General features: G+C 36.7%; 1 protein-coding gene and 2 long non-coding RNA genes across 8 annotated transcripts; 2 read left to right on the top strand and 1 right to left on the bottom strand.

Annotated features, from left to right (window-relative positions):
* Window positions 1-1548: 1548 nt before the first annotated feature.
* On the bottom strand, window positions 1549-15455 carry LOC148850177 (uncharacterized). Of its 6 annotated transcripts, none has more exons than XM_088945456.1 (5): window positions 14885-15452; window positions 14610-14724; window positions 13920-14525; window positions 13617-13800; window positions 1549-1568 (listed from the first exon to the last, which is right to left on the bottom strand). In XM_088945456.1, the coding sequence occupies exons 1-5, from the start codon at window positions 14959-14961 to the stop codon at window positions 1564-1566; spliced, it is 987 nt and encodes a 328-aa protein (XP_088801582.1). In that variant the 5' UTR covers window positions 14962-15452; the 3' UTR covers window positions 1549-1563. The 6 variants fall into 6 exon arrangements, with proteins under 6 accessions (XP_088801582.1, XP_088801581.1, XP_088801580.1 ...); XM_088945455.1 differs by lacking the exon at window positions 1549-1568 and adding an exon at window positions 10915-11166; XM_088945454.1 differs by lacking the exon at window positions 1549-1568 and adding an exon at window positions 11199-11763 and having other exon boundaries at window positions 14610-14706; window positions 14885-15455.
* On the top strand, window positions 5069-8610 carry LOC148850178 (uncharacterized). Its single transcript, XR_016099380.1, has 3 exons — window positions 5069-5665; window positions 5902-5971; window positions 8102-8610. It is a non-coding gene; the product is annotated as an uncharacterized LOC148850178 (long non-coding RNA).
* A 2639-nt stretch (window positions 15456-18094) lies between the features above and the next one.
* On the top strand, window positions 18095-23762 carry LOC148850176 (uncharacterized). Its single transcript, XR_016099750.1, has 2 exons — window positions 18095-18173; window positions 22797-23762. It is a non-coding gene; the product is annotated as an uncharacterized LOC148850176 (long non-coding RNA).
* Window positions 23763-26681: the final 2919 nt, after the last annotated feature.

Below are 26681 nucleotides of genomic sequence, written 5' to 3'. Positions count from 1 at the left end.
GATGAGTCAGATTGCCATTTCCTATACATTGTTATGAAAGTGAGCAATTCAATAAATTCCTAAAATCCTTGTGAGCTTATTTACAATTTATGTTAGGTTTAAGAGTCTAACGATGATGAATTCATTAATATTTGTTATACCTAAATTTCAACCAACGTTAAAAACATTAATCAAGACATGTTGTTTTATCACTGATTCTCGTCTTTTGCAGCACGGTGCAATTGATGCACTATAGATTTTGCCTAGGTTTGAATTTTTTTTTTTCTTTTCAAAATTGACTTCACTCAAATAATATTGTGTTTGTGTAAAGATGTTAATTTTCCCCGACCCGATGGTTGATAGGGATCCCCAATCAGGGTTGGGCTGAGGGATGGGAAATGAGGCCCCGACCCCACTTCGGTCCTGATTAAACATTATTTATATTAAATATATATATATGAATTATTTTTATATATTAAAATATTATTTATATTTTAATTCTTTATTTTAAATAAATTTATTTTTGAAAAAAAAAAAACTGTTAACAAAAAAATTTAGAGATTTGAGTCCCAACAGAAAATCCGTCTCCATCAGGGATCGTGGATGGAGGATAACTTTTATCCCTGATGGCGATAAAGACGGAGACTAATTTCAAAATCCCCATTGACATTCCTTTATGTGTGTAAAGAAATGAACTACTAAAATTAAAGTAATCAAACTCCAACAAAAGCATGGCTACCTCTTGTAATTAAGAAATTCGATTAAAAGGTTAAAACAAATGTTGGTTTTGATCGAGCAAACAATATAAAGTTGTGTATGAGAGAGTGAGAGAGAGGAACAAGGAAAAAAAGGTTAAAGAAAATTGGGAAAAGGGAACTAAAGGCTCCTAGTGGTAAGGTCAGTGTACCTCATGTGCATCCAATTCTATCCTCCTCTCCATTCCCCGTTCCTCTATTATGTTAATAATAATAAAAGAAAAAAAAGAAAATGCATTAGGGTAAAAATCCCCGATTATTTACCAGTATTTTTTCAAAAAACAAATTATTTATATATAGTACATTTCAGAATTATTTGCCTTTTTTATATCTATCAAAATTAATTACTTCAGACATTTTTCAAAAATACATCAATAAACAAACAAAACATGTGTTAGATCCTGGCGATTGTTAACAGTTAAGGTTTAAGTATTAATGCGATCCAATATGTATCATTATTTATAATACCAGAAGGAATTGGAACAAGCTGATGCCCTATCAATATATATGGTGCTTATAATATATCATTGATAATTTGATACTCGATTGTTACAAGCTGATGCCCTATTCTTAGAAACACATTACAAACCCATTTTTTTAAGACCGTTGAAAAATATTCAGATTACAACCAAGATGCCAACCCATTACAAATTCATACGTAACAATTACAAACCCATGCTTAACTATCATAAACCTATATATATTCAATTATTACAAATCATATGCTCAATTAGTTCCCTGCCGTATATGAGACACTCAATGAGATGGAAGGCAAGTGAGGATGCCCTACAATCAGCAATGATGGTATGAATGTGCCAAACAGAGGTTTTCAACCTGTTCAACAAGAAATAACAAATTATTTCTAAGTCGCCTTCAATAATAATAGAGAAGAAACCCATATACAAAGAGAAGGAAAGCCCTACATATATGGTCTAAGCCTCAGCTTATGAGCTTTCAACGTTGAACATGCTTGTAGCGGAATGGCCCTAGCATAAAGGGTAAATTACAAAGACCCTATGGAGCATGGTTTTTAAAAATGAATCGGAAATAGAACCGGTTAGGGGATCGGTTTCCGGTTAAGTGATTCAATCGTCCAGGTCGAACGGTTCGACCCATGATGTTATAAATAAATTAAAAATTAAAAAAATATATTTATAAATAATAAAAAATAGTATAAAATTAAATAAAAAACAAAAATAAAATACAGAAAATAAAACCATCTAAATGAAAAAATAATACAATACAAAATACATAAAAATATAAAAATAAAATACCAAGAATTCTAAAAAATACAGAAAAAAAAACACAAAGAAAAATCAGAAAAATAACACAAAATTGCAAAAAATACAGAAAAAAAAAACTCTAGAATGTTAAGTCCTAAAATGCAAAAATCCTTGACCTAAAATCAAGATTCACAAAGATAGATTCCACTGGCACCAAAATAAAAGAGGAGAAATATGAGAATTCACTCTAGAATGTTAGATTGCATTGCAACCAAGATTGATCTATAAAAAACTTCTGTACACATTAATTTTACCTAATTGATAAAAAAATTACACTAATTTTTAGTTGGAAGTGCTACAAACTCGCCTGCTATAAGCCTGAAAGTGATGCAAAAATGCAAATTGCAAAAAACACTAGCTATCGTCGGTCGCCCAGTGCGTGTCGCCATCGAACCCGAATGTGCTGGCAGCCGCTACAAACTTGCCAGCCGCAAAGCTTGGAAGTGATGCAAATCGCAAAAAATGTTGGTCGTCGCTACAAACTTGCTTGCCGCAAAGCTCGGAAGTGATGCAAATCGCAAAAAACGCTGGTCGTCGCCAATCACCGTTAGTCGCGGTCAATAGTGTGTGTTGTCGTCGAACGCCGGAGGTGCTGGCCGTCACAGGTGGTCGGTTGGGTGTGAGGGATGGCCGCCACTGCAAACTCGCAACGCTGGTCGCCGCTACAAATTTGCCGTCGCCGGTCGCTGTTAACCACCGTCAGCTGGTGTGTATTGCCAACAAACACCGAAGGTGCTGGCCGCCGTAGGTGGTCGGTTGGGTGTGAGGGCGGAGAGTAGGGAAGAACGAAAATGGGGTTCTAACCCTACATTCGATTAATTGATTTGGGATGGGGATATTAAATGAGTTTTATTTAAAGAGAACCTGCGAACCGCTACCCGGGTCGACAGTTTAATGGTCCGACACCCAGGTTAGCGACTTTTTGACTTTTTTAACGCTTCTTAAAGATTTTCGATTTTTAGTGTAACTGGACCCGAGGGCTTGACCGGTTACCCGTTTTTTTGGTCCGACCATCCAGTCTAGTCTGGTTTTGAAAACCATGGTTAGAACCCCATTTTCATTCTTCCCTCCTCTCAGCCCTCACACCCAACCAACCACCTACGGCGGTCAGTACCTTCGGTGTTCGACGGCGGTACACACTGACCGACAATGATTAACGACGACCGACGATGATGAATTTCAGCGGTGGCCAGCGTTTTTTGTGATTTGCAGCACTTCCAAGCTTTGCGGCAGACGAGTTTACAACAGCGGCCATCCCTCACACCCAACCGACCACTTGTTGCGGCCAGTACCTTCAGCGTTCGACGGCGATACACACCGATCGACGGTGATTAACAATGACCGACGACGGTGAATTTGCAGCGGCGGGCAACGTTTTTTGCGATTTGCAAGTTTGTAATGGCGGCCAGCACCTCTGGCGTTCAACGACGACACACACCGACCGACCGTGATTAATGACGGCTAGCATTTTTTGCAATTTGCATTTTGCAGCACTTCCAGGCTTTACAGTTGGCGAAGTTTTTTGATCAATTAGGTAAAATTAATGTGCATTGAAGTTTTTTACAGATCAATCTTGGTTGCATAGCAATCTAACATTCTAGAGAGAATGCTCATATTTCTCCCCTTGTATTTTGGTGCCAGGGGAATCTATTTCCGTGAATCTTGATTTTAGGTCAATGATTTTTGCATTTTAGGACTTAACATTCTAGAGTTTTTTTCTATATTTTTTAGATTTTTTTGTATTTTATTTTTATATTTTTTATGTATTTTGTATTGTATTATTTTTTATTTAGATAGTTTTATTTTCTATATTTTTTTGTTTTTTATTTAATTTTATACTATTTTTTATTATTTATAAATGTTTTTTATTTTTAATTTGTTTATGACACCACGGGTTGAACTGTTTAACCGGAAACCGGTCCCCTAACTGGTTCTGTTTCCAGTTCATTTTTGAAAACCATGTTCTAGAGTGAATGCTCATATTTCTCCCCTTTTATTTTGGTGCCAGGGGAATTTATCTTTGTGAATCTTGATTTTAGGTCAAGGATTTTTACATTTTAGGACAACATTTTAGAGTTTTTTTTTCGGTATTTTTTGCAATTTTTTGTTTTATTTTTCTGTATTTTTTAGAATTTTTTGTATTTTATTTTTATATTTTTTATGTATTTTGTACTGTATTAATTTTTATTTAAATAGTTTTATTTTCTGTATTTTTTTTGTTTTTTATTTAATTTTATACTATTTTTTATTTTTAATTTATTTTTAACATCACATATCGAACCATTCGACCCAAACGATTGAACCGTTTAACCGGAAACTGGTCCCTGACCGATTCTGTTTCCGTTTCATTTTTAAAGACCATGACTAAAACAGACATTCTAGTAGTAGAAATGCAACAATAAATTAAATGGCAAAATTGAGGGTAAAATCCTAGAGAAGAACGCACTTGCATCAAGAAAGACCATTCCCTGTCGTACGCTTTTCAAACCTGCTTCATTGTTATATTAATACTGAATTGAAATAAACCAACCCTACTAACCTATACACAAACCGTTACAAACTCATATTTAATCATTACGAACCATTCTTAATTGTTGTCGATACATTCCTACCAATTTCCAATTTGATTTTTTTTTTATAGATCATTTCAATTTTGAATTATCTCCCACTAAAAACATTGTTGTTAAGACAAAAAAAAAAAAAAAAAAAAACTCAAAACACCCGAATAAAAGTTAAAATTCATCTACAAAGTTCTAAAATAGCAAGTCGTCAAAATGAAATGTGCTTTATATTTCAACTTTTAAATCCATATGTATCAACCTTTTCTTAATTATATCACCGTCGTCATCCAAGCCTTCTCCATGGGTTTTGCCACATGAATCTTGTTTTTCCATTCATTTTGTTTAATGCTATATTCTTAATTTTCTTGATTTTAAGTCATGGTTTAATTTTTCTACTATTTACCAAAGTCTCCTTCATGTATCATGAGATTCACGCTTTACATCTAATCTAACTAATATTGTTAGGTGCTTAGGAATGGCTTCTCTTTTCGACATGTGTTGCACGACGGCACGTATCCCTCCATATCTCCCTCGGCTTATCCTTACCCTCATTGGCTCTTTCTCTCTCCTCCATATTTTCACAGACATCCTTTGTCTCTCTCTAGACTTCACGCAAGGAGAAGCTTGCCTCCCCTGACTCTCTCTCTCTCTCTCTCTTTCTTCCCTTTCTACTTTCTCTCATTTTCTTTTCTCTCTTTCACTTTATCTTCTCGAGATTTTCACTTTTTTCTCTTCTATGTTTAGACTGTCTTTCCCTCTCTCTTCACAGACCCGAGAGGTCTCAGGCTGACCAGCCTCTTCACTGATAATGGGGATATCCCAACACTGACGCTGAGTGATAAACCTGACGATGAGTGACCCAGCATGAACTACGACCCTTGTGGCACATGTTCCACTGTGATCCCGAACCCGCTGCTTACGTTAAATGGTTGCCTTGCCGAGGAAGCCATGGGTTTGTTCATCTGCTGAGAGAAGCTTGAAGCTTGCCAAGGTCGCGAGCGATATCTTCATTTACTAAGGCAAGGGATTTCTTCATCTGTTGAGGTGCCATTGTTCAACGGTAGCTAATCTTGGCCTCTGTAGTCAGGTATTTGCCTGTGTCACCTTCTTCTTCTTCTTCTTTGCGGGTGTTTTGAGTATCCGCTTCAGGGATGCTGGTCATTTGGAATATGCTTCATGGTTATGTTTATTCTATTTTTGACAAATCTGCTTTAGGGTTTTGCTATTCAGCGACAATGGAGTATTGTTCCTCTCCTTCTTCTTCGCTGGTCTCTCTTTATTAGGGTTCTCTAATCTCTCATTGTTTTTCGGTGATGTTTGCAGCGCAAGGTCTATGGAAGCCTTGATTTCAAGGTTGTGCATCACCTTCTCGAGATCTCTTAGAGAAATTACGGTATGCTTTTCAAAGGTTCAGGGTTTCTCTCTATTAGTTCAAGCTCTATGAAAAGATAGGGATGAAGATATGGCTTCTTCTCTTTGATTAGCCACAGGTTCGTAGTTTCATTATTAGGGTTTCTCTCTACCGGTTCAAGCTATGTCTGGGTTTCAGGAGCGGTTTGTTCAAGGGGTTTCTTTCTGAGTTCTTCTTGGGTGATTTTCTTGCCTCCTCTCTTTCTCTCTCTGTCCAAGAGAAGCGATTTTCTCTCCTTCGTATCTCCATTTCCATTATCCTATCGCTATAAAGGATTTCTTCTCAATCAATGTCTTCTTTGTCAATGAGGTGGTTCTGAGCTACCCTAAACTAATTTCCAAGGATTTTGTGGATATTTTTTTCTCTATTAGGGTTTAACGATGGAGGGTTCATCCTTTTTTCATTTTCCTTCTTTCTTTTTTTATTTTACTCACGATTATTCATTTCCCCTTTTTTACCACTTGTGAGGATTGTTCCCACCGCTACAACAAACCCAAATCCATGCCATCAGAGAGCAACAACAAGCCATAATAAAATCTTGATATGGGGGTTGCCTTGGTAGGGTTCTTCATTTTGGGACAGAGCTTCTTACCTATGTTTGTATTTGTTTGAGCTAGAGTAAGAATTGGTACGGTTTTGTGCTTTCTTTTTCCTTTTTCTACTTGGGCTTCGGGTTCCTTGCTTTAGCTGTAGTGCAGTGGACATTTTCCCATTAGCGACAGTTAAAAATCAAATGTGATGAATGCATTCATGATTATTTATCTTTGAGTTTCAAGAAGTGTGCAACAATTATCATTATTCTTTTCATCAATTTGTTGTTCACCAAGCATTAATAGAAAATGCTGCTCTTGGTGAGGCTAAAGTAACCACATAACTTGGGACCTCCTTGACTTATGATATAAGATGAAATAAATGAATGATTGAACGACTGTGTTTATAAAAAATCTTAGTATATAGACCCGGTTGACACATCAATGGTCTGAGGTCTCACTGTAGAAAAATTGGTACATCACTTATAGTTTTTATTCATCATTTTCTGTAATTATTTTCTTACTTTGCTTTTTAGTTTGTCATTATATGTAGAAAGAAAATAAGGATTTGCTTCACTTTATTATGGTTATGGTTTTAATTTTATAGGGATTTGGCTTTGGGTTGCTACAGTTATTATATGAATAGATCAATTATTGTTTTTAAATTATTTTCTTCAGCCATATTGGCAACTTTCTAACACTAATTCATTCTTATTTTGTATTTGAAGTGGAAATCTGAGTGAACCATTATTAAAAATTGGTGTTGATGTGTCTCTATCTGGATATCCAACTTTTCATTCCCTTTCTTTTTTATTTCAGAAGGTTTGAGGTGGATGTATACCATATGTATCTCTATATCAATTTGTAACAACTTCATTATGTATCAATTTGTGGCTACTTAGAAGAAAACGATATCTCACACAAGACTTTACATCTAATATCTAAACAATGGATATGAGTTTAAATGACTTTTGGCATTATATTTTCAAGATTGTTTTTGAGAAGTTATATGTCTTTTAAGAAGATAGAGATGAGCAACTATTACTCTGAAAGTTGAAGTGTGAATTGGAGTAGTCATGTCAACTATTGTTTTAGGCTTTAATCCATGGATTGAATAGGCATTAGCATTAGTGCGCATTAATACGAAATAGTCATAGGAAGAATGAAATTGAAGAGAAAATGTTATTCAATTTATAGAAGTGGATTGATGGACTGACACTACAGCAGTTGGTAGAGATCCCAACTCTGCCAAAACTAATGAGCAAATTGTTCAAGGGGAGGTTTCCTCTCCAAGCTTCGTTCTCTTTTACTCCACTGTTGTTATATGTAGCATGCACAGATTTCATACTAATTGTTAACTCTCAACATCTGTTCAACAAGGTACTTTGGGAAGAAGTGAATTTATTAGATAATAAGATGCATATGATCATTAACATTTTATTTATCATGATATTTTGTCAAGGTCCTATGTCGAGGGCTCCTATCTATTACATCTTTTAAAATCAAAACATTTTTTCCATAGATTTTTGGAAGCTCCATTTTGACACTCCTCTTATGATTCACTTGGTTGTGTGATGAGCAGGATATGCCGAATTTGGCAATCAAATACAATAAGGTGGTTTAGGAGGAAGATGAGCTGTCACTAGAGAAGCTATCGATTGATTGCAAATGTTGGTAGAGAAGATGCCAAGAAGCATCTGGAAGAACATGTCTCTAACTTGGTGTCACCAAATGTAGCCCAGACTAGAACCATGTTAATGTTAAAATGTTCTTTATCTATTAAAAGACAAGGAGTGACAGTCGAATTAACAGGAAGTAGACCTGTCAAAAAGTTGACCCAACCCGTGAACCCAACCCAATCTGAAAAAACAGGGTTAGGGTCCCATATTTAGTTACCTAAATGTGAAAATAACCCAACTCAACCTACTGACCCGACTGTCAAGTCTAATTGGAGTTATTTATGCATTGTTAAAAGTTTCCACTCTTTAATTTTTTTTACTTAGTCTTTACTTTTTATTGTTTACCCTTTAAATTGTTAAATGTTTAAGTTTTTTATTTTATATTTGGAATTTTAAGGTTATTTTTTTAAAATTTAACATTTTTCATGTAATTTTTTTTATTTTTTTTATTTCAATTATTTTTTGGGATGACCCTAATTGACTCATGGGTCAACCCTAATCCGAACATTTAGGGTTAGGGTCTAGCATTTGACAACCCAACCCAAAATCAACCCGATGTACCTTGACCCAACCCACCCAACCCAATTTCCAAGTCTAACAAGAAGGTTTACATAAAATGATACTTAAAAAACTTGATTCACATTTTTCATCGTGTGGATGTAGTGGGCCGACTATAAGAATAATTACATGCAATATTATATTCTTTATGAAGACATAAATATAATGTCCTTTTGGCTATTTCAAAATTTAAGATTAACCAATTAAATCGCATTGCTATTGTGTGTTATACAACTAATTGGCCTGTAATTTTAACAAAAATAACGAAGTGCTATTGAAAAATTGTAATTTTAATTGCTATTGTATCACTTGCTATTGAAAGTTGAATACTTGAAAGGGGTTTATTGGCATATTGCGATTTTATTACCTACCATTCAACTATTGAAATTTCTCATGTTTCTTTAAATTGTTCTATTACTAAAGTCATGTAACGGGACTTGTCCATATCCATGTCTAGCTAGGGATATCAATAGACTGGTGTTGGGTTGGACCTTGACCAAATCAAAAATCAATTTGTACAAATTGGACCCCTCCTAGCTTATACACCCTCTTAATAAAATTTTGTAAGAAAAACTTGTATTGTTCACATAAATTACAAATCGATTTCAGATTGATAGTTTGCCTATATTCATACCTTTGACCATAGGCCCCTAATACTAGATAATCCCTTGTACTAAGATTGTTAAATACTGGATGAATTATTCTTAGATAGTCCAATATTTTTTTTTTCAGTTTCACATTTGAATTTGATCATCTATGAAATCTTTCTTTATTTTAAATGAAAGAAAATATAAACACATTTTTTCTAATAATTGTACATTTTTTATATTTTAAAAATACATAACATTATTTGATTAGTTAAATGTAAATAATTTGTAATTGATAGTCTTCTCACGGGCCCCCTCCGCTAATAATCTATTAAAACATATGTTTCTTGTGTGTATATTAACTTGTTTAGGTTTGCTTTACATAAACTATAGCTTGTTTATGTTTCCCTTACATATTCACACATATCTTAATTTTTTTTTTTTACGTATCCATTTGCATCCAAAGATAAATTAGAATCTACATTCAAATAATTTGCACTCCTACACTTTTGCACCATTAAAAATTGCATTACAAACAAACTAGACCTAAAACTCTGCTTTTGTCACTATAACATGGTAAGAAAAGTATTCTTTGTTAAATTTTTACTATATTTGTATCTCTTCTATTGCCAAAATGTTGTTTCTTAACCTTTTGCATAGAGAGAAACCATGGCTCAAAACAAGGATCAAAATATTAGTATCGGATATTGTATTGGATAGCTTCGATGTAGATACAAATACTGGTACACTTCGGAAACACAGATGTAGACAGAAAACTTGGAAACGCTTTGATATGATAATGAAACACGTAAAAATTCATAAATACATTAGCAAAGCTAAATTTAAGGAGATAATAATATATAAATATAAATATATAGGAAGTGTATATTTTAATGGTGTATTAACATAGTGCGATACATAGATATCATATTATTTTATACAATGCATTAAGCATGAGTACAAAACACAAAACATATGCACCTATTATATTTTAATTATTATATCAACTATTTTTTGTTTTATTATTTTTACTTTTTAAAATTAACAAAAAAAAAGCAATCAAATATAAATTTATAAAAACGTTAATATACATATAAAATGCAAACTTATAAATTTTAGATACTAAAATAATTATTTTATTATTAATATTTTTGTATAAAATTCTTGAGACTAAATCATCTCTTTGATATAAATGGCAATCTAATAAATTATTTATTCCATTAATTCATAAAATACTAATAATATTTTTCCTCTAAATTTTTAGTTGGAATTATTAAACACAAACATGTATTATTTATTGAATTACATATGGACATTAAAATTGATAAAATTTATTTTATCACTTATTATCATAAGCAAGGTAGCTTAGTGGTTTAAGGTTGCATTTAGGACTTAACCGTTTGAACTGTTGATTTTGATCAACAAACGGCTGACCCGGGCAATTAACCGTTTGAACCATTTTGACCATTTTTTAAATTTTATTTATTTTTTGTCAGAATGGGTAACTGAACCCCTGACCGGTTCGGTCTCCGGGATTGAAAAACAGCAAAATAAAGTAAAAGGGAAGGGGATGAAAAACAGAACGAAAGCAGCAAAATAGCTTTTATACAAGATTCAACAAATGATAGGCAATCTACAAATGCTTCTCCCAGCAAGGGAAGGGGAGAAGTAGAAGTAAAAGGTATAAGCTCAATAAAGAATGAAATTAGTAACTGCTAGAATAAAGAATGTAACTGCTAATTGCTAGTCTCCCTTTACTGCCGCCAAATACCAAATGTTCAATAAAGAATTTGTAACTCAATTTGCACTCAATGCTAACAAAGCTGCAGGTACAAGTACAAGGTAGCTCAAGAGGAAAGGTAATAATGGAATCGCTTACAAATGCATAACCAAGAAGGTATGCCCATTTAAAACATAAAAAATCTAATTTTTGTTTACCAAGACTTGAATGCAAGTTTAAATTCTTCTTCTTTTTTTTTGTAAAAATTAAAAAAAAAAAGAAACAAAGCCCCCTTGCTGCAGGAATCCTTTACATATTAAAAATTTACTTCAATGGTTCAACCAAATACACTATTAGTCAGAAAATATCAGATAAATTATGGGACATCTAGCTCAAGTGGGCTATCTGATAATGCATTGACCGCATCATCCATAAACATGCCTGAAATAGGCATACCGGTGAAGAACCCTAACAAAGCCATTTTAGAATATCTTCTATTTTCCCATGTTCATAATGTGCATGAATTTGTACCCCCACAAACAGATATTAAGCATTGGAGATATAATGAAGAAAAAAAATAAACATACAATGACACAACTATAGCCTATGCTCATCATCATCATCATCATCACCACCATCATCTAAGCTTTATGCCAATTATATGGGGTCGGCTGCATAAATCCTGTTTCCCCATTCCATTCTGTCTAGAACAATATTCATTGTTAAACTATAAGCACTTAAATCACTTCTTACTACTCCTACCCAAACCATGGCCTATTGTAATATCTAATAAGAAATTGCAAATAATAACTAGGTCTAGCTGCAAGTTGTCTGACCAGCCACAATCTGGGTCTCATGGCAGGGCAATGGCTGGCACTATGTAACATATGCTTCTCAACCCTGCCAAAGGCCAGCTGGTTAAGCACCATATGACTTCCAAAAGATGAAACCAAGTGAAATAAGTCCAACAGGAGCTTGGTAGAAGGGGGGGAAGAGGTGGGTGACGGGTGGGGATAAAAAGAGGTAATAATATAAGAACGAAGGATATCAATATTTAGAAAATAATTTTATTCAGGCAGATGGGCATGTTAAGAGATTGTCATATCTTTTTCCATGATCAGTAACAGAAACAGATCTCAAGCATTCCTTTCAAGCATCTATTTACATGGATTACAAGCCCAAAGGACATTGACCACAAGCTCTGGATTTTGGGCTTCTGCAGTCTCATAGTCATATGGAAGCAAATAGAAGAAAAGAAAAATCCAAACTTGAAAACACTGAAAAACATGCAATAGCCAAAGGTCAAGATGCATCAGTCGCTACTCACTAGGCAACTTTCTGAAAGAACTTATTCCTTTAATCTGGTTTCGAACAATTAGATGTCGATTTAGATAGAACAGTTAAAATTTTGATTTCTATCCCCATATCTTCATTTCTCTTCAAGTTAATTTTATTTAGCCTTTTATCAAGGGATGTATATCATACTAAAATTTAGGAGAATCCTCGAAGGACATTACAAGGATTAACCATTTATTCTATAAATTATGAAATTTCTAACACTAATTATAATATATAAATAGCAGGATGTTGTCCTAGACAGACTAAAAGAACCAACAGTTAGGGTGACTCCAACAGCATTATTAGCAGATGGTTGGGATGCATATCCCTGAAAACTAACATATATGATAAATATTACTGATAAATGAAGTTGCATAATCACATTATTTCTGAAATGAAGCATAGCACAGATGATTACATTTGTAAGATTAAGGATGGCACTGGATTAGGTAACCACCCCTACCTACTGGGACCAATTTAGTATGTGAACTAATTGGATTAGTATGGTGTCATGCAAAAGAATTCAAATCCATGTACCTGAAAAATGGTTCAAGATTTCTATAAACATTAAATATCATATGTTGTTTTTCTGTTTTTTAAAGTTATCACCTGTGAAAGGTGAAAAAGATAGAATAAGAAAGCTGTGAACTTCTAACTTTGCTTAGTCTGTTACTTCCTGATCCAAATACAGTTAGTTATTAGTTGCATAAATGCTAATATATAGCACAGCAATCCATGCTATCTTTCTCAATTATGAATAAGCAGTTCAAATTAATATTTTACACTTTGCAAGTTCCCGCAACCTATTATTCCCTATTCCAAGTTAAGCCCCTTTAACATTATCCAAGTTAAATCAACTTCAGACACATATGTAATCACCACTGTAACATAAATTGCATCATTCGTTCATTTTAGAATCCTGAAAAACTTGTCACAACTCATGAATCTCGCTAGCATTAAGAACTTAAGATAGTATATGCATGCCTTCTCTCATTTGCATCAGAAAGTATAAATATAGAACTCCATAACTCAATCTAGAGAAAGCTAAGCTACAGATCCCACAAATAGAGAAGAAAAGAAAAGAAAACTTTCTAGCAATGCACCTTACCTCAATTAGAATAATTCTGGAACCATTTTTGAATATGGAGTTTAAAGACAACAAAGAAGATTGAAATATAAATAAATAAATACTGGTGAGTGTTTATATCAGCTTACCAATCAAGCTTAGGACGAGCGATACCCAGAAAGTCAACTGAATAGACCGATTATATTGGATCTGATATTGAGACCTTTGAAACTGTATGTGAGCAGCTCCAATCCAACCATGGAGTTGCTTATCATACGAGGCATCATAGCCATAAAGACAGCTCTTGCTTCTTTCGTAGCATGCATTAATTCCGTTTGGTAAAAGAAAACGAGGAAAAAAATGACAAATAACAGAAGACAATTAAACATGAAATAATCAATAACTGTATATTTAATTGCCAAAAGTATAAAGGATTTGTGAAATTTTCTCACCTGACTCAATTGATGACGATCTCCACCTTTCCACTTCCTAAAAACATTTTTTGACCATCTCAGCTTGGCCACAAGCCCTAAGATTACCAGGAACCCGGAGAAAAGTACATTAGAAGGGGGCAATAATGGCAGTCCATTGCTTTGGAAATCATCGTCAGTAATTGCAATCTTCCATGCCCCAATGTCGGCAGACTCGGCACTAGCACTTGCTGTTCTACGATGTCCGTGCAACCTCTCGACCTTAGCCTCTTTGGGACTCCATTCTGCAGAACGAGGCGAATTTTTTGAACAATCTGACACTGATTTTCCATGCACACCCTGCTGCATACCTTCTTCTTCGTCCCTTTCAGGAACCGTAGCAGGAACTTTGTCCCCTCTTGCCAACGAAGATGATAGAAACAATGCAAGCTCATCCCGTTCTCCATCATCCAAACTTATCCAAGGTAGTGACGATTTGCCTTCTGCAAGGACCAATTCTTTCAATGAATTCTCAACAACCTCAATCTTACTCTCGATTGCAACAATGAATTGTCGGTGCCTGGTTCTTGCATTCTCGGCGGAGCGACCAACGTAGCTCGACTCGACTGCTCGTTCAAACTCCTCGAGCTGGCGGCATTAACGGAACAAGAATTAAATTGACCTTTTGAAAACCGTAATTTGACAAATTAGATCATGAAGTAGGAAAGCCACCTGCCATTTTGCGGTGCCAAGGGCTGCATGTAAATCCCTCCGAAGCTCGTCAAAATCGCACATGAGAGAAGCTTCATTCCTTTCGTGGATCCAGATTCTATATGTGGATTCCATCCTTTAAATACATGAGAAATTAAAATAAAATAACAGTATATAAGAAATTCAAACGTCAAAATTAGGAGAAAATAAATATAAGCGGGAAAAGGGGCAACCTATGAGGAACAAGAAGATTCAACAAAATCCTACGTAATCAAGGAGAAAACCCTAATTCTTACCTGTCCGCAGATTCCTGAACTTCCTCTGCGGCGGAGAAGAATGGGTCCTTCTCCCACTGGTCGAAACTCGAAGCCATGTTCTATTAGTACTTCCTCAAAAAACACTAAGAAAGAGAAGCTTTTTTCTCACACTTGAATTCCCACTCTGCAGAAAATTTGTATAAAATGGATCGATGGTATCGTCAATAACTACTGTAAGATAGATGGATAGAAACATAAATGGACAGAAATCGAAGAGAGAGAGAGAAGTGAGAGAGAAGGGGAGGAGGGGAGGAGGGGAAGTCCCCTCTTCTCAGAGACTCGAGCGCTGGTTCTGTGGACAGGTATATGTATGTCTGAAGCATCTTATGAACGAGCGGCTTCGGTTGTACTTTCATGGACAAAGTAACACGGAGACCTTCCGATCGGGATCACAAGCACCAACGGCCGGTTCTTCTTTTCGACGCATTAGGCAGAGCGCGGGCACCGCTCCAGTCCCGCGAAGGAATAGCTCCGTTGTTGATGTGTTGCCTTCAGAAGTCCACATGCCGCTTCGTTCGTCATCTCTATCATCAACCCCTCAATTTTATTTTCTAGATTTTTTATTGATTTCGGATCTGCTTCTCACACTAAACTCAAAGAATGTTATAGCCGCACATCAGGAACATTTTTCGTATTTGTATGTTATTGTTTATGGACTATTATACCGTGGATGTGGCTGTGAGATAGGTGTTAGGAGAAGATCTCAATTCCCTTTCATTTAAATTAGCGGGGTAGCTAATAATAATACGAGAACCTATTAAATAGGCATCTTTATTTATTTAGGCAGTTTTAAGATTAGATATTTGGTTAAATGAAGCAAATTAATTTAATGTAGTTTAATTAATTAATTTAACTTAATTTATTAAATATGATAAATTAATTAATTGTTAATTTAATTAATCTAAATAAATACTTAAATTACATTAATTATTCAAATTTTAAAACAAATAATTTTATAATTACAATTGATAACTTTAAAATAATTAATAAAATCTAAAACATATATTTAAGAGAAATTAAATAAGATAAGCACTAAGACATTTAAACAAGTGTATAGGGCAAGGGGAGAGAGTGATTGAATTTTTGGGGAGAGAGAGAGAGATAACACCTCAGACATTTTTGTACAATTACAATACAACTTAACTTACTGCTAATGTAAAAGAGGCGATCATGACCCTAGACCTATAATGTGAGTCATGTTGTGGCACAACACAAATTGAAGGCGGTTCGGATACCATCCATGTCGTGCCAGGCCGAGTCTTAGAACCTTAGCAACTCGTGCTTGGGCAGCCCGGTCCCCTTTCTAGGTCTGGTGTCCTGGTTTCCAATTGTGTTGGGCCTAAGGCCCAAAGGAACAGGGCCATGGTGGGTTGGGCCTATTGTTTTCTTTTCCAAATTTTCTAAACTAAAAAATTAGAAAAAATAAAAAATAACATATAATAGCAGAAAGTTAACATTAATAATAAGTTGAAAAAATTAAATACATTCAAAAAATAAGACAATAAAATGATAAAATTGAAGATAAAAATTACAATTGAATTGGATTAGTGGAAAACATTACAAATAACCCTAAATTAAAATTGAAAATATTTCAAACATTTGTCAAATCCGGTTCGGGCTGTTTGACCAGGCTATGCTTTGGGGCCCGTCCCCCTATGCAGCCTAGGCCCGACATAGCACGGTACTGTAGCGATCATGCCATACCGGCCTGGGCCACATTACAGTTCTAGGTGACACGTGACCATCCGCCATGTGTGCTTTGATTGTTCGGAGCTCTTTGGGGGGTATCATGTCTTTCGTCTTTTGGGTATCATATATTTTTACTAAAAGAATTTTAAAACACTATTTATGACACTACACACCTCTTGGCAACAATTCTTTTATTATCAATATTTTCAAGGAATTGTACAATATAACAAAAATTTTAGATCATTCTTGGGTGTTTGAAGATATAGTGATTTTAATTGAACATCGTTTAGATACACAAATACCGTTGTTTATGCTTGTATCAATGTTTGTTCATTTGGTGAGAAACCTGGGTTTCCTTGCAACAACGTGAATGTGTTTTCGAAATTGCCATATATTCTTGAGTTGTGTTTGTGTTTTGAGTAGCAAAAACAAATTAGTTTTGTTCAAAAGAAGCATTCAAATTATTTTAAACCTTCAAATGGTTTTTGAAAAAAAAACATAAGCATTGAAATACATATATTGTAATTGTATGATGTGTGAATGATGATAAGATATATTATATGATTTAAAATAAAAAAGACATGTTTTACAACTAAGAAATTCAAGAAAATGTTTTTTTTTTCTGAAATTTATTAACATATTGTAGGAAGTATTCTTTATGGTCCAGATATCAGATTTTACTTGATACGTCACTTTACATGACCTAGATTAAAAAGAAAAAAAAATCATACATTAATGATATGCTTGAGATTCAATGAATTCTTGGGAGATAATTAAAATGAGACAAATTAGATGAAACTTTGATACACCATTTGGGGTGTTCAATAATATGGTTGGCTAAAAACAATTGTCACATCCAACAAAATTATACATTGTTTTTATGTAACGGTTGTTTTTGTTAAAAAAAAAACAAGAAAGCCAACCATGATGTAAACACTTGGCTGAGATTAATTCATTGATCTTAGAAGACCATTTTGATCGACTAGATAATTAGGATGATTGGGTCCATCAATGAATTAGATGACATCTTAAAGTACTATCTTCATAAATTATCCACATGATTAAAGTTAATTGACTGATATTAAGATGCTATTTTGATGGATTAGATTTTAAATGTTTTCAGATATTTTATTTTAGGGATAATTCCCCATAGGTATCCTGTATTTTTAATTGAGTGTTAATTTAGTATCCCAATTTTCAATATATGAGACGATCTAGTACTCGGTATTAACTCAGTCAAAATACAAAAAGATATAATTACTCACTTGCGGTTTGGAACAATGCATGAATTAATTTTCGAAATGATAAAAATGACCCCAACTATAATCCTTTCTTTGCAAGTGGGAATCATTGTTTACCCACTCTGTTACCTGAAAATTCTGAAAAAACCAATTCCGCTGGTGATGTCAGTCGAATGCGACGCCGGTAAGGTTGAAATCGACGCTGAATGAAATGCCAGAAATTTCCCTATTTATAATCTCTGACCTGAAGAAAATCTTCGCTTATTATATGTAGAATGTCCTGTGAGGTTATGGTTTCTGGTTTTCGGGTTGCGTGGAGGAAGAGCAGAGCTTCGGAGGTACGTTCTTTTGCATTCTTCCATTCCTAATTGTAGTTTAGTAGATTCTGCCGGTACTCCTTTGGAGGAGTAAAACTTGTTTAATTGGATTATTCTATCTGTTAGGTCAGATTCAGAGCTTCAAATTGTTCTATAAAATTGTACGCCTTTGGAGCAGAGCTTCAGAGATACGTTACTTTGCATTCTTCCGTTCCTTGATCGATAATTCAGATGATCATTAATATGAATATTTTCTGTATAAACAACAAAACCTATTATAACAAACAACGAAAAAATCTGGGCTAGTACCGAGAGTTACTGGAGCTGAATCAGCCCGATCTCTATCCTCCCAGATGCAGATGCAGAAAATTCATTGGTCACACGACAAAACTAAGAAGCGGCAGAAGAACAGGCATTACCAAGATTGGGATTTTGGCCTTAGAGTGAAATCGAATGCTACAAAGAGAAACCCTGCCGAATTGAGAGGACAGTTGGGGTAGCTTCTTGTGCTGCTTCTATTGCCATGCGAGATGAACATGGGTTATGAGGAGCGTAGATTTAGCCCTCTAATGACATTGTGATACATGGTACCTCGGAACAATTAGGTGACATCCAGAATCATTTAGGCAACAATTTGTCTTAGCCAAGTTGATGGTTTTTCACCTGGCAACCTGGCACGGGCACGACTTGGCGGCCTGGCACGAGTGCCGACCTTGCAGCCTGGCCCAGGCGCAAATTGGCGGCCTGGCACAAAAGCCGACCTAGCGGCCTGGCATAGGCGCCAACCTGGTGACCTACAAGACGTGCTCGCCAACAAATTCAACATGCATATCCTAAGACTCTCACGATCCTTGGAAGTTAATCTACGTGCCGAATAATCTGAAGGGTGGTCAATGTGCATGACGGTTGCCTCAGAGAATCTCGGATCACTTAAACAATTTTTTAGAAATTTTGGATGTGGTGCATGAAGCCCATGCCAAACAATGCCTATATAAAGACACCAACCCCAATGGTATTGGGGGACGGGGGCAAATAAGCATATTTTAACTTTCATACTTTGTGATTTTTAGCTTGTAATTAGTACAAAAGCATTAATTTAAGCATCGGAACGACCTTATCGGGTTAGCTACCCTGGGTCCTCTGACACTCTCGGCCCGTCAGATCTTCACCTAACTTGCCTAGCACGACCCAATCAGTTCGACCCACAAAGATGAGTTGGTGGCCATCAGGTTCGGTCACGGTGGTAACGGCGGTGATCGACGACAATTGTGTGAAACCGAGAAAAGAGAGAGAAACCGACACTGAGACTGGGACTGGCTGCGCTCCAATATGCCACTGCTGTGACGAGTTGCAGGTTGCAGGGGTGATGAAATGCCGGCGTCGCGTCTACTCGTTCGCAGGGAATAAATGGTTAATCAGGGGGGGTTTCCAAGATGAAGAAGAAGAAAGAAGAAGTGGAAAGAAGAAAGAGAGGGAGCGTGGGCAGGCGGAGAAACCGCCGCTGCCCGAAGTTGTAGAGGCGGTTACTGTTAAAAGCGAAACAGAGGGAGCTAGAGGAGAAGGAAGAAGAAGAAAGAAAGAAAGAAAGAGATAGGGAGAGGAAGACCGGAGATGGGGTTGTTTTGGATTCGCTGCCCCTGGTTTGTTGTCGAGAGTTCAGATTCGCCGATGCTGCAACTCGCAACGGTGATGACGAAAGGGGAAAGGGAGAGTGAATAGTGTCCACAAGGGCACCATTCATGGTCAGGAGGAAGTCTCCTCTGTCCGGGTAGGGTAAAACGGTCGGCATTGAAGTATCCTCTCCTCTATCGCTCTTTCAATCCAGATTAAAGAGATAGGAAATTAGGGAAATTGGAAGGGTAAAAGGGTAAAATGGTTCGAATTTTTATAAAAGTTAATTTTTATATTAAAAATATATTTAAACCGCACCTGATATCACGTGATGGGTCTGACTCATGGTAAATTAACGTCCGATACTGGATCATCGCAAATCGGATACTAAATTGACACTTGACTAAATTAACCCTTACCCAAAGTATAAGGTATTTATCGAAATTTTTTATTTATTTTATTTTATAAAATTTTAAAATAGTTAACTATAGTGCAAAACTTGGAGAGGAACACAGAAAAAAAAAAGAAAAAGAAGTAACCCTATTTTTATGGATTGTATGAATTTTCATGAATACCACCCGATTGGTTATGATACATTGATTCTAGTTGATTGGTGGCTCTGGATCGGCTAGTTACATATATGATGGATCAATTGCTGGATCCCCGATAGAAGTGTGCCACGTGTACCTTGAGTACGTAAGGATTAAATAATGTGTGAAATCTTAACGAAAGATGATAGTTGGTAGGAAACCAAGCTTGACCTTACCCTGTAAGTCAGGTTTGTTCTGGTGTAAGGTAGGGTTAAGGTTTTTATTCTTTTAAGGCAAGTTGGGCTCGAGTGTAGCTGACCTGCCCCACTGTGACAGCTTAAAACCCATAAACTAATTCTATAGCCTTGAAGTTTACAGGGTTTTCTTGTAATTTTATATGATTTTTATTTCCATAGCCTTTGAAGTGTATTCTTTTTTGATTTTTCTTTTTTTACTGTGGAGTGTAGAAGTGACACCTTAAAACCCATAAAGTAAGAGGTGTCTGGAACGGTGGACGTTTATTAAATAAATGTTGATATATAGGTGCTATTTCAACATTTCCTTCGTTACGTGAATCTGTGCATATAGTGATTTGCAAAAGTAGGTTTTGGTTTATGTGTGTGCTTATGGTTGAGGGAAGTTTTATTTTAATAAATAGTTATCTTGAAGTGGTGCCTAGTTGTTATAAATAGTTGTAATTATTGTATTTCTTGGTTTTACCAGTAAATAAAGTATAAACGCTTATTCAATAAACATAAATGGAACCAAACACATATTTAGTGCTTCTCCCAACGAGTAAATATTTATTCACTATTTTACTGATGTAATGTCTAATGATGCTTAAGTGTCAATAAATGAATTCATTATTATTTTTCTTGATTTTTCAAATAAATCAAATATAAAAAGTTTAATCGATAAACATCCATGATTTCAAATACAAACTAAATTAGAGCTTATTTTAACGGCTATTATATTTTCAAAATGTGTTATATCAGGTTGAACTCCATAGAGTTGGAATGGGCTAAGTCTGTCTAACATCATAGGGCTACACAACCAGAGTTAGCCCATCTCCCAAACCCACAACCCTCAAGTTTCAGTCATGGACGACTAATCCTTTTCAGACGTGGTTAGCCCATCTCTCTCTCTCTTACTTTCCTAGTTTCTTACCTCTCTGTTCGTTCTAATCGAGCTTAGGTGGCGTATTAGGCCCAATGTATAATAAAATCAATCAATTAAGCTCCGTCCGGGAAGATTTTTGATTTTGAGAACTTAAGCCAAAAATTGTTTTGAGCATGTGAGAAGCGGTGCAAGTCGAGTGGACTGGTGCATCAATTTTATACTGCTTTGGCCCGACTTAACATTTGCACAGTGCTACAAATCGGATTGGCTCGACTTAACATTTTATACTGCTTTGGGTTCAGACTTTTGGCCCAGGTCGTTCAAATTTTAATAAACTCAAGCCTGTCCAAATTAGGGGTGGCCATGAGCCAAGTTTTTCATGAATTATTCGAGTCCGGTTTGGCTCAATTCAATCAATCTTGGGCCTAATAGAACTCGGCTCGTGAGACTTGTGAGCCAGCTCGAATATATATATATATATATATTATTTATTTATTTATTTATTTATTTATATATATATCAATATTGTTTTCTATTCTATATATAAAAATATAATATTTTCATTATATATATTGCTTTCTACAATTATATATATATATATAATAAAAATATTATATTTTCTATTTTTTAAAATATTAATTAAAAATATTTTTATACATTTTTAATTTTTATAAAATATTTTTTTCTCAAATCAAACTCGAGCTTACGAGGTTATGACTCGAGCCGAGCTCGAGCCTTATACTATTCGGCTCGGCTCAGCTTAAATCCACCCCTAACCCAAATTACACCCTTAACCAGAGATAGAGGTGTCAATGGACTGATTTTGGATTGAACCTCATCTAAACCAAAATCAGTTTAGATGGATTGGACTGACCAATAAGACATATTGGATTGGACCGGCTAATAAGACATACTGAATTGGATGATCTAGACTTAACGGTCTAAAGTATTTATTGGATTGGATTGGACCTGATTCATCCGTAATGAATTTATATTGGATTAGGTTAGATTGAGCCAATATCTTATGTCCATTAATAGAAGATAAGAATTTAGGTGCCAATGGGTCAGGTTTGGCTTGGAATCGATCTACTGTCCAAACATTAAATTGGAGCAATCTGAAATGATAAAAAATATTTATCGGATTGGATTGGATCTAGTTCATTTGTAATGGACTCACATTGGACTGATCAATTTGGACAATATCCAGTCCAATTGACACCCCTAGCCGGAGGCCTTACCAACCAAACGTTTAGAACCTTGCGAGATATTTTTTTGTAGAATATAAGAGATTCTTAAAAGTTTCATATCCTATATTTATGCTTCGGGTTATTGGCGTAGACAAAACAGTCTGTAAGTCTATTAACTTGACATATCTCTCTCTCAGAATGGCTAAACGGGGATGAAGCTGCAAAGAAAATTAAAACAAAGGGTTGTTATATTCTGGTTTCCATCACTATAAGACTTGGCTACTGTAAGTTATTCTCTTCCTCTGGATTCTACAGTTGAGTGACACCCAACGGCATAAATTAAGGACCGGATGGTCGAGTAGCGATGTACAAGTTGATATGCTTGGCACTTCGCACTTGGCACAGTTACCATAGTCCATAGGAATATTATTAACACACTAACTTTTATCCCTTTATTTATTTATTAGTATCAAGATTCTTTATCTTTAACATTACAGTAACTCGGTAAGGCACCTCTAAGCCATAAAGGCCATTCTAAGGGCCATTAGGTCCAACCTCAGTCTTATTACTTCACTGAAAATTGTTATGGTTTGGATGATCGAAAGAGGCATCAGGTGATGGTTCCTCAACTCCTTCAACGCTTCTTAACCAGTAAGTTTGGTTGAGAACAGCAGCACCAGCAGGAACATCATCCATCACCCATTCATGTCCTTTTGGGAAGTATATACCATTCCGTGGGTGAGGGACCCATAATGTCTTGTCGCTGTTCTTCCCGTGATGATCATCACTACTGGGTTTCTCCGTCCTAATCTTTCCGGCACGGCTGCAGACACAACGTTCACCCCGCTTAGCTTCCCTGCTGAAGTCAAAGAATACATAAGTTTACTTGATCAATAAATTAGAGTGGGAAGAGAAAAGCAACAGTAATTCAATCTGCACTGAAACCAAACCAAGCATCTGTGATCGGAATTACCGGAGCAAAATCTTAGTTTTTGCAAGCCCAAGTCTGGCCATCATCTCGAATAAGCAAATGGTGTATAAGTTACACTTCAATCTCTCCCGGAAGTTCAAGGACTGCAATATGTTGGGCTGATTCGTGTTCTCAGTGTCAATACATGTAAGGTGATATAAGTAATATAACCCTTTTTATGTACCGTGAAAAATCATCTTTCTCCATCATCGAGTCTTATAAGGAATCGGGCTTTCACTAAGGTCTAATAACGAATCGTATTCAAAAAACGGTACCCCCGTGCAAAAGTACAGATAACAAAGCTAAAGGCTAAAGCAATAGCAATATGCGGTTTCAGTTTCTTTTATTTCTCTTCAGAAACGTGAACTCTGGCCGGCCACTTTGTGGCGCACACACTCGTCCCCATCTCCCACCCACCAAGAAAGGGATGATACAGACCAACACTATTGACTATTTTCATTTATTTGCCGATCTTTGTGAGGTATTTAAGAATATATGATTCACACAAAGTGAGTATGGCTTATACTTATGCGGCTATTTTTTCTTTCGGAATAACTCTCAAGCACTTGATAGGTCTGTGCTCTCCTTTTTCTTCTTTTAGATTGTTTCATATTTGACAATATGCCTCAGTTATCGCCTCAAGGAACCGGGTTCATATCGAACCTACTGGCTACTGCCCAAAAACTAACCTACAAGGCTACAAATGCTTGTAAGTACAATGTGTTAGCATGTTAATGAGGCAATTCTGACTTTCCCTTTAATGATCTTGGTTGGTTAATGAATAATGATCATTCCTTGACTGCAAATTTCCAGCTAGGGCCTGGCCCAATATAAGTAACTAAGTCCAGCTTGTCCCAGCCATGATCACCCAGCAATTTCCATCTTTCAAAAGTTTCAACAATCATGCCTCTTTGTCACGGGGATAATCGACGGGGCCCCGTGCGGCATTCGATTGGGGTCGAGAAAGCCTACAAATGCAAGCAACAACACACAAAAGGAAACAACAGTGCACACAAATTAGACAAAAGGCAGCTTGTATTGCATTAATCAGTGGTAAGCACAAGCACACAGTACAGTGTCGAGGGTATCTCGTGCTTAACCTTTACACGCTTATGAGCTCACTCGACCACCTACCTCCCCTCAAAGAGTACGTTAAGCTTTTGGGGGAGTGACAAAAGGATACATCAAAATATTGTACATTCGTACAATATTTACATAATTGCCATGGGCATACCCCCCTTACAAAAGAGTACAAGGACCCAACCCAAGACACTTAGATGGCGTGCTGACGGTGCTGAAGAAGGTTGAACCGTCACAGTCTCCCCCACTCAATTCAATCTTCGTCCTCGAAGATTCTTCCTTAGGTACTCGTCCAGCTTCACTGCGAACGGAAGGAGGTCTGCTGCAAGCTCCCAGGTGTCTTCTTCTGCAGGTCCCTTCCACTTCACCAGGTACTCCCATTCTGATGTTTGGGAGGATTGGGACAACCTATGGTTGAGGATGGAGTCAAGGGATCGGTTCTTGGGTGGTCGATAGAATGGGTGTGGGCGTTGACTTTGGTTTCGGGAGGTGTCTTGGTTGTCGGCATGGTAGGGTTTAAGTTGGCTTACGTGAAAGACAGGGTGTACTTTTAGCCATGGAGGTAGTTTGAGTCTGTAGGCTGAAGCTCTTACTTTGGCTAGGATTTCGCAGGGTCCCTCATATTTTCTCACAAGCCCAGGATGAACTCTTCGAAAGAACCTAAGGCAATGGGTATGGAGTTTTACTAAAGCCAGGTCACCTACTTGGAAGTTCTCGGGTCGTCTACCCAAATCGGCCTATTTCTTCATTCTTTTAGAGGCTTTCTCTAGGGAGGCTCGAGTGATGTCAAGGCATTCTTTCCATTCCCTGGTGAAAGTGAAGGCTCGAGGGCTTCTTCCATGATGGTCGTCGACGATGCTGTGCGGACATCTTGGTAGTTGGCCGGTGATGACTTCAAAAGGACTTTGATTGGTGGAGGAGTTCTTCTGTGTGTTGACGGAAAACTGTGCAATGTCCAGCAATCGAACCCAATTCTTCTGTGTGGCTGATACAAAATGGCGAAGGTACTCTTCAACGAGGGAGTTCATTCTCTCTGTCTGCCCATCTGACTCTGGATGACTGCTGCTGGAGAAGTTCAAGTTCGAGCCAAGAAGCTTGAATAGCTCTGTCCAGAAAGCACTAGTGAATCGGGGATCCCAATCACTAACAATGTTCTGTGGGACTCCCCAATACTTCAGCACGTGCTTGAAGAAAAGGTATGCCGTGTCTTCAGCTGAAAGGTGCTTTGGTGCTGGGGTGAAAGTGGCATACTTGGAAAATCTATCAACAACAACAACAATGGATGTATAGTCTCCCACTTTAGGAAGACCGCTGATGAAGTCCATGGAAACACTCTCCCAAGGTTGTGAGGGAGTTGGAAGAGGTTGTAGGAGTCCAAGAGGTTTGGCACGTTCGGGCTTGTCTTGCTGGCAAATCAGGCATGTCCGTGTGTATTCTCGAACATCTTGCTCCATATGAGGCCAATAGTAGGCATGTTGTAGAAGTGCCAAGGTACGCTGCCACCTAGGATGTCCTGCCCATAAGCTGTCATGACATTCACGTAGGAGAGTCTTCCTCAAGTCTTCAACTCTCGGCACAAATATCCGCCTTCCCTTCATCAAAAGAAGGTCTTCTTCAACCCAAAACCGCCTAGTCTTCCCTTCGCGAGCCGCTGTCAATAGGCTCTGAGCAATGGGGTCCTTCTGGAGTCCTTCCTTGATGAGCTTGATGAGGTCTAGTCTGATCTGGCTTTGAGAGGGACCTTCACCTGTGGATAGTGCTGCAAGCTCAGCCTTCCTGCTAAGTGCATCAGCAACCCTATTCGTCGGCCCTGGCTTATACTCTAGAGTCATGTCAAACTCCGCTAAGAAATCTTGCCATCGCGCTTGCTTAGGGCTCAGCTTCTTCTGAGACTGAAAGTAACTAGTAGCTATGTTGTCAGTCTTGACCACAAACTTGGAGCCAAGCAGGTAGTGTCGCCATGTGCAGAGGCAGTGGACGATGGCTGTCATCTCCTTCTCTTGTACAGTGTACCTCCTCTCTTTATCATTCA

The sequence above is a fragment of the Nelumbo lutea genome, chromosome 5, assembly GCF_056320005.1.
Source record: "Nelumbo lutea isolate HS-2025 chromosome 5, American lotus-T2T, whole genome shotgun sequence".
In the NCBI taxonomy this organism is placed as follows: Eukaryota; Viridiplantae; Streptophyta; class Magnoliopsida; order Proteales; family Nelumbonaceae; genus Nelumbo; species Nelumbo lutea.
This window is presented reverse-complemented; position numbering and strand designations above follow the sequence as displayed.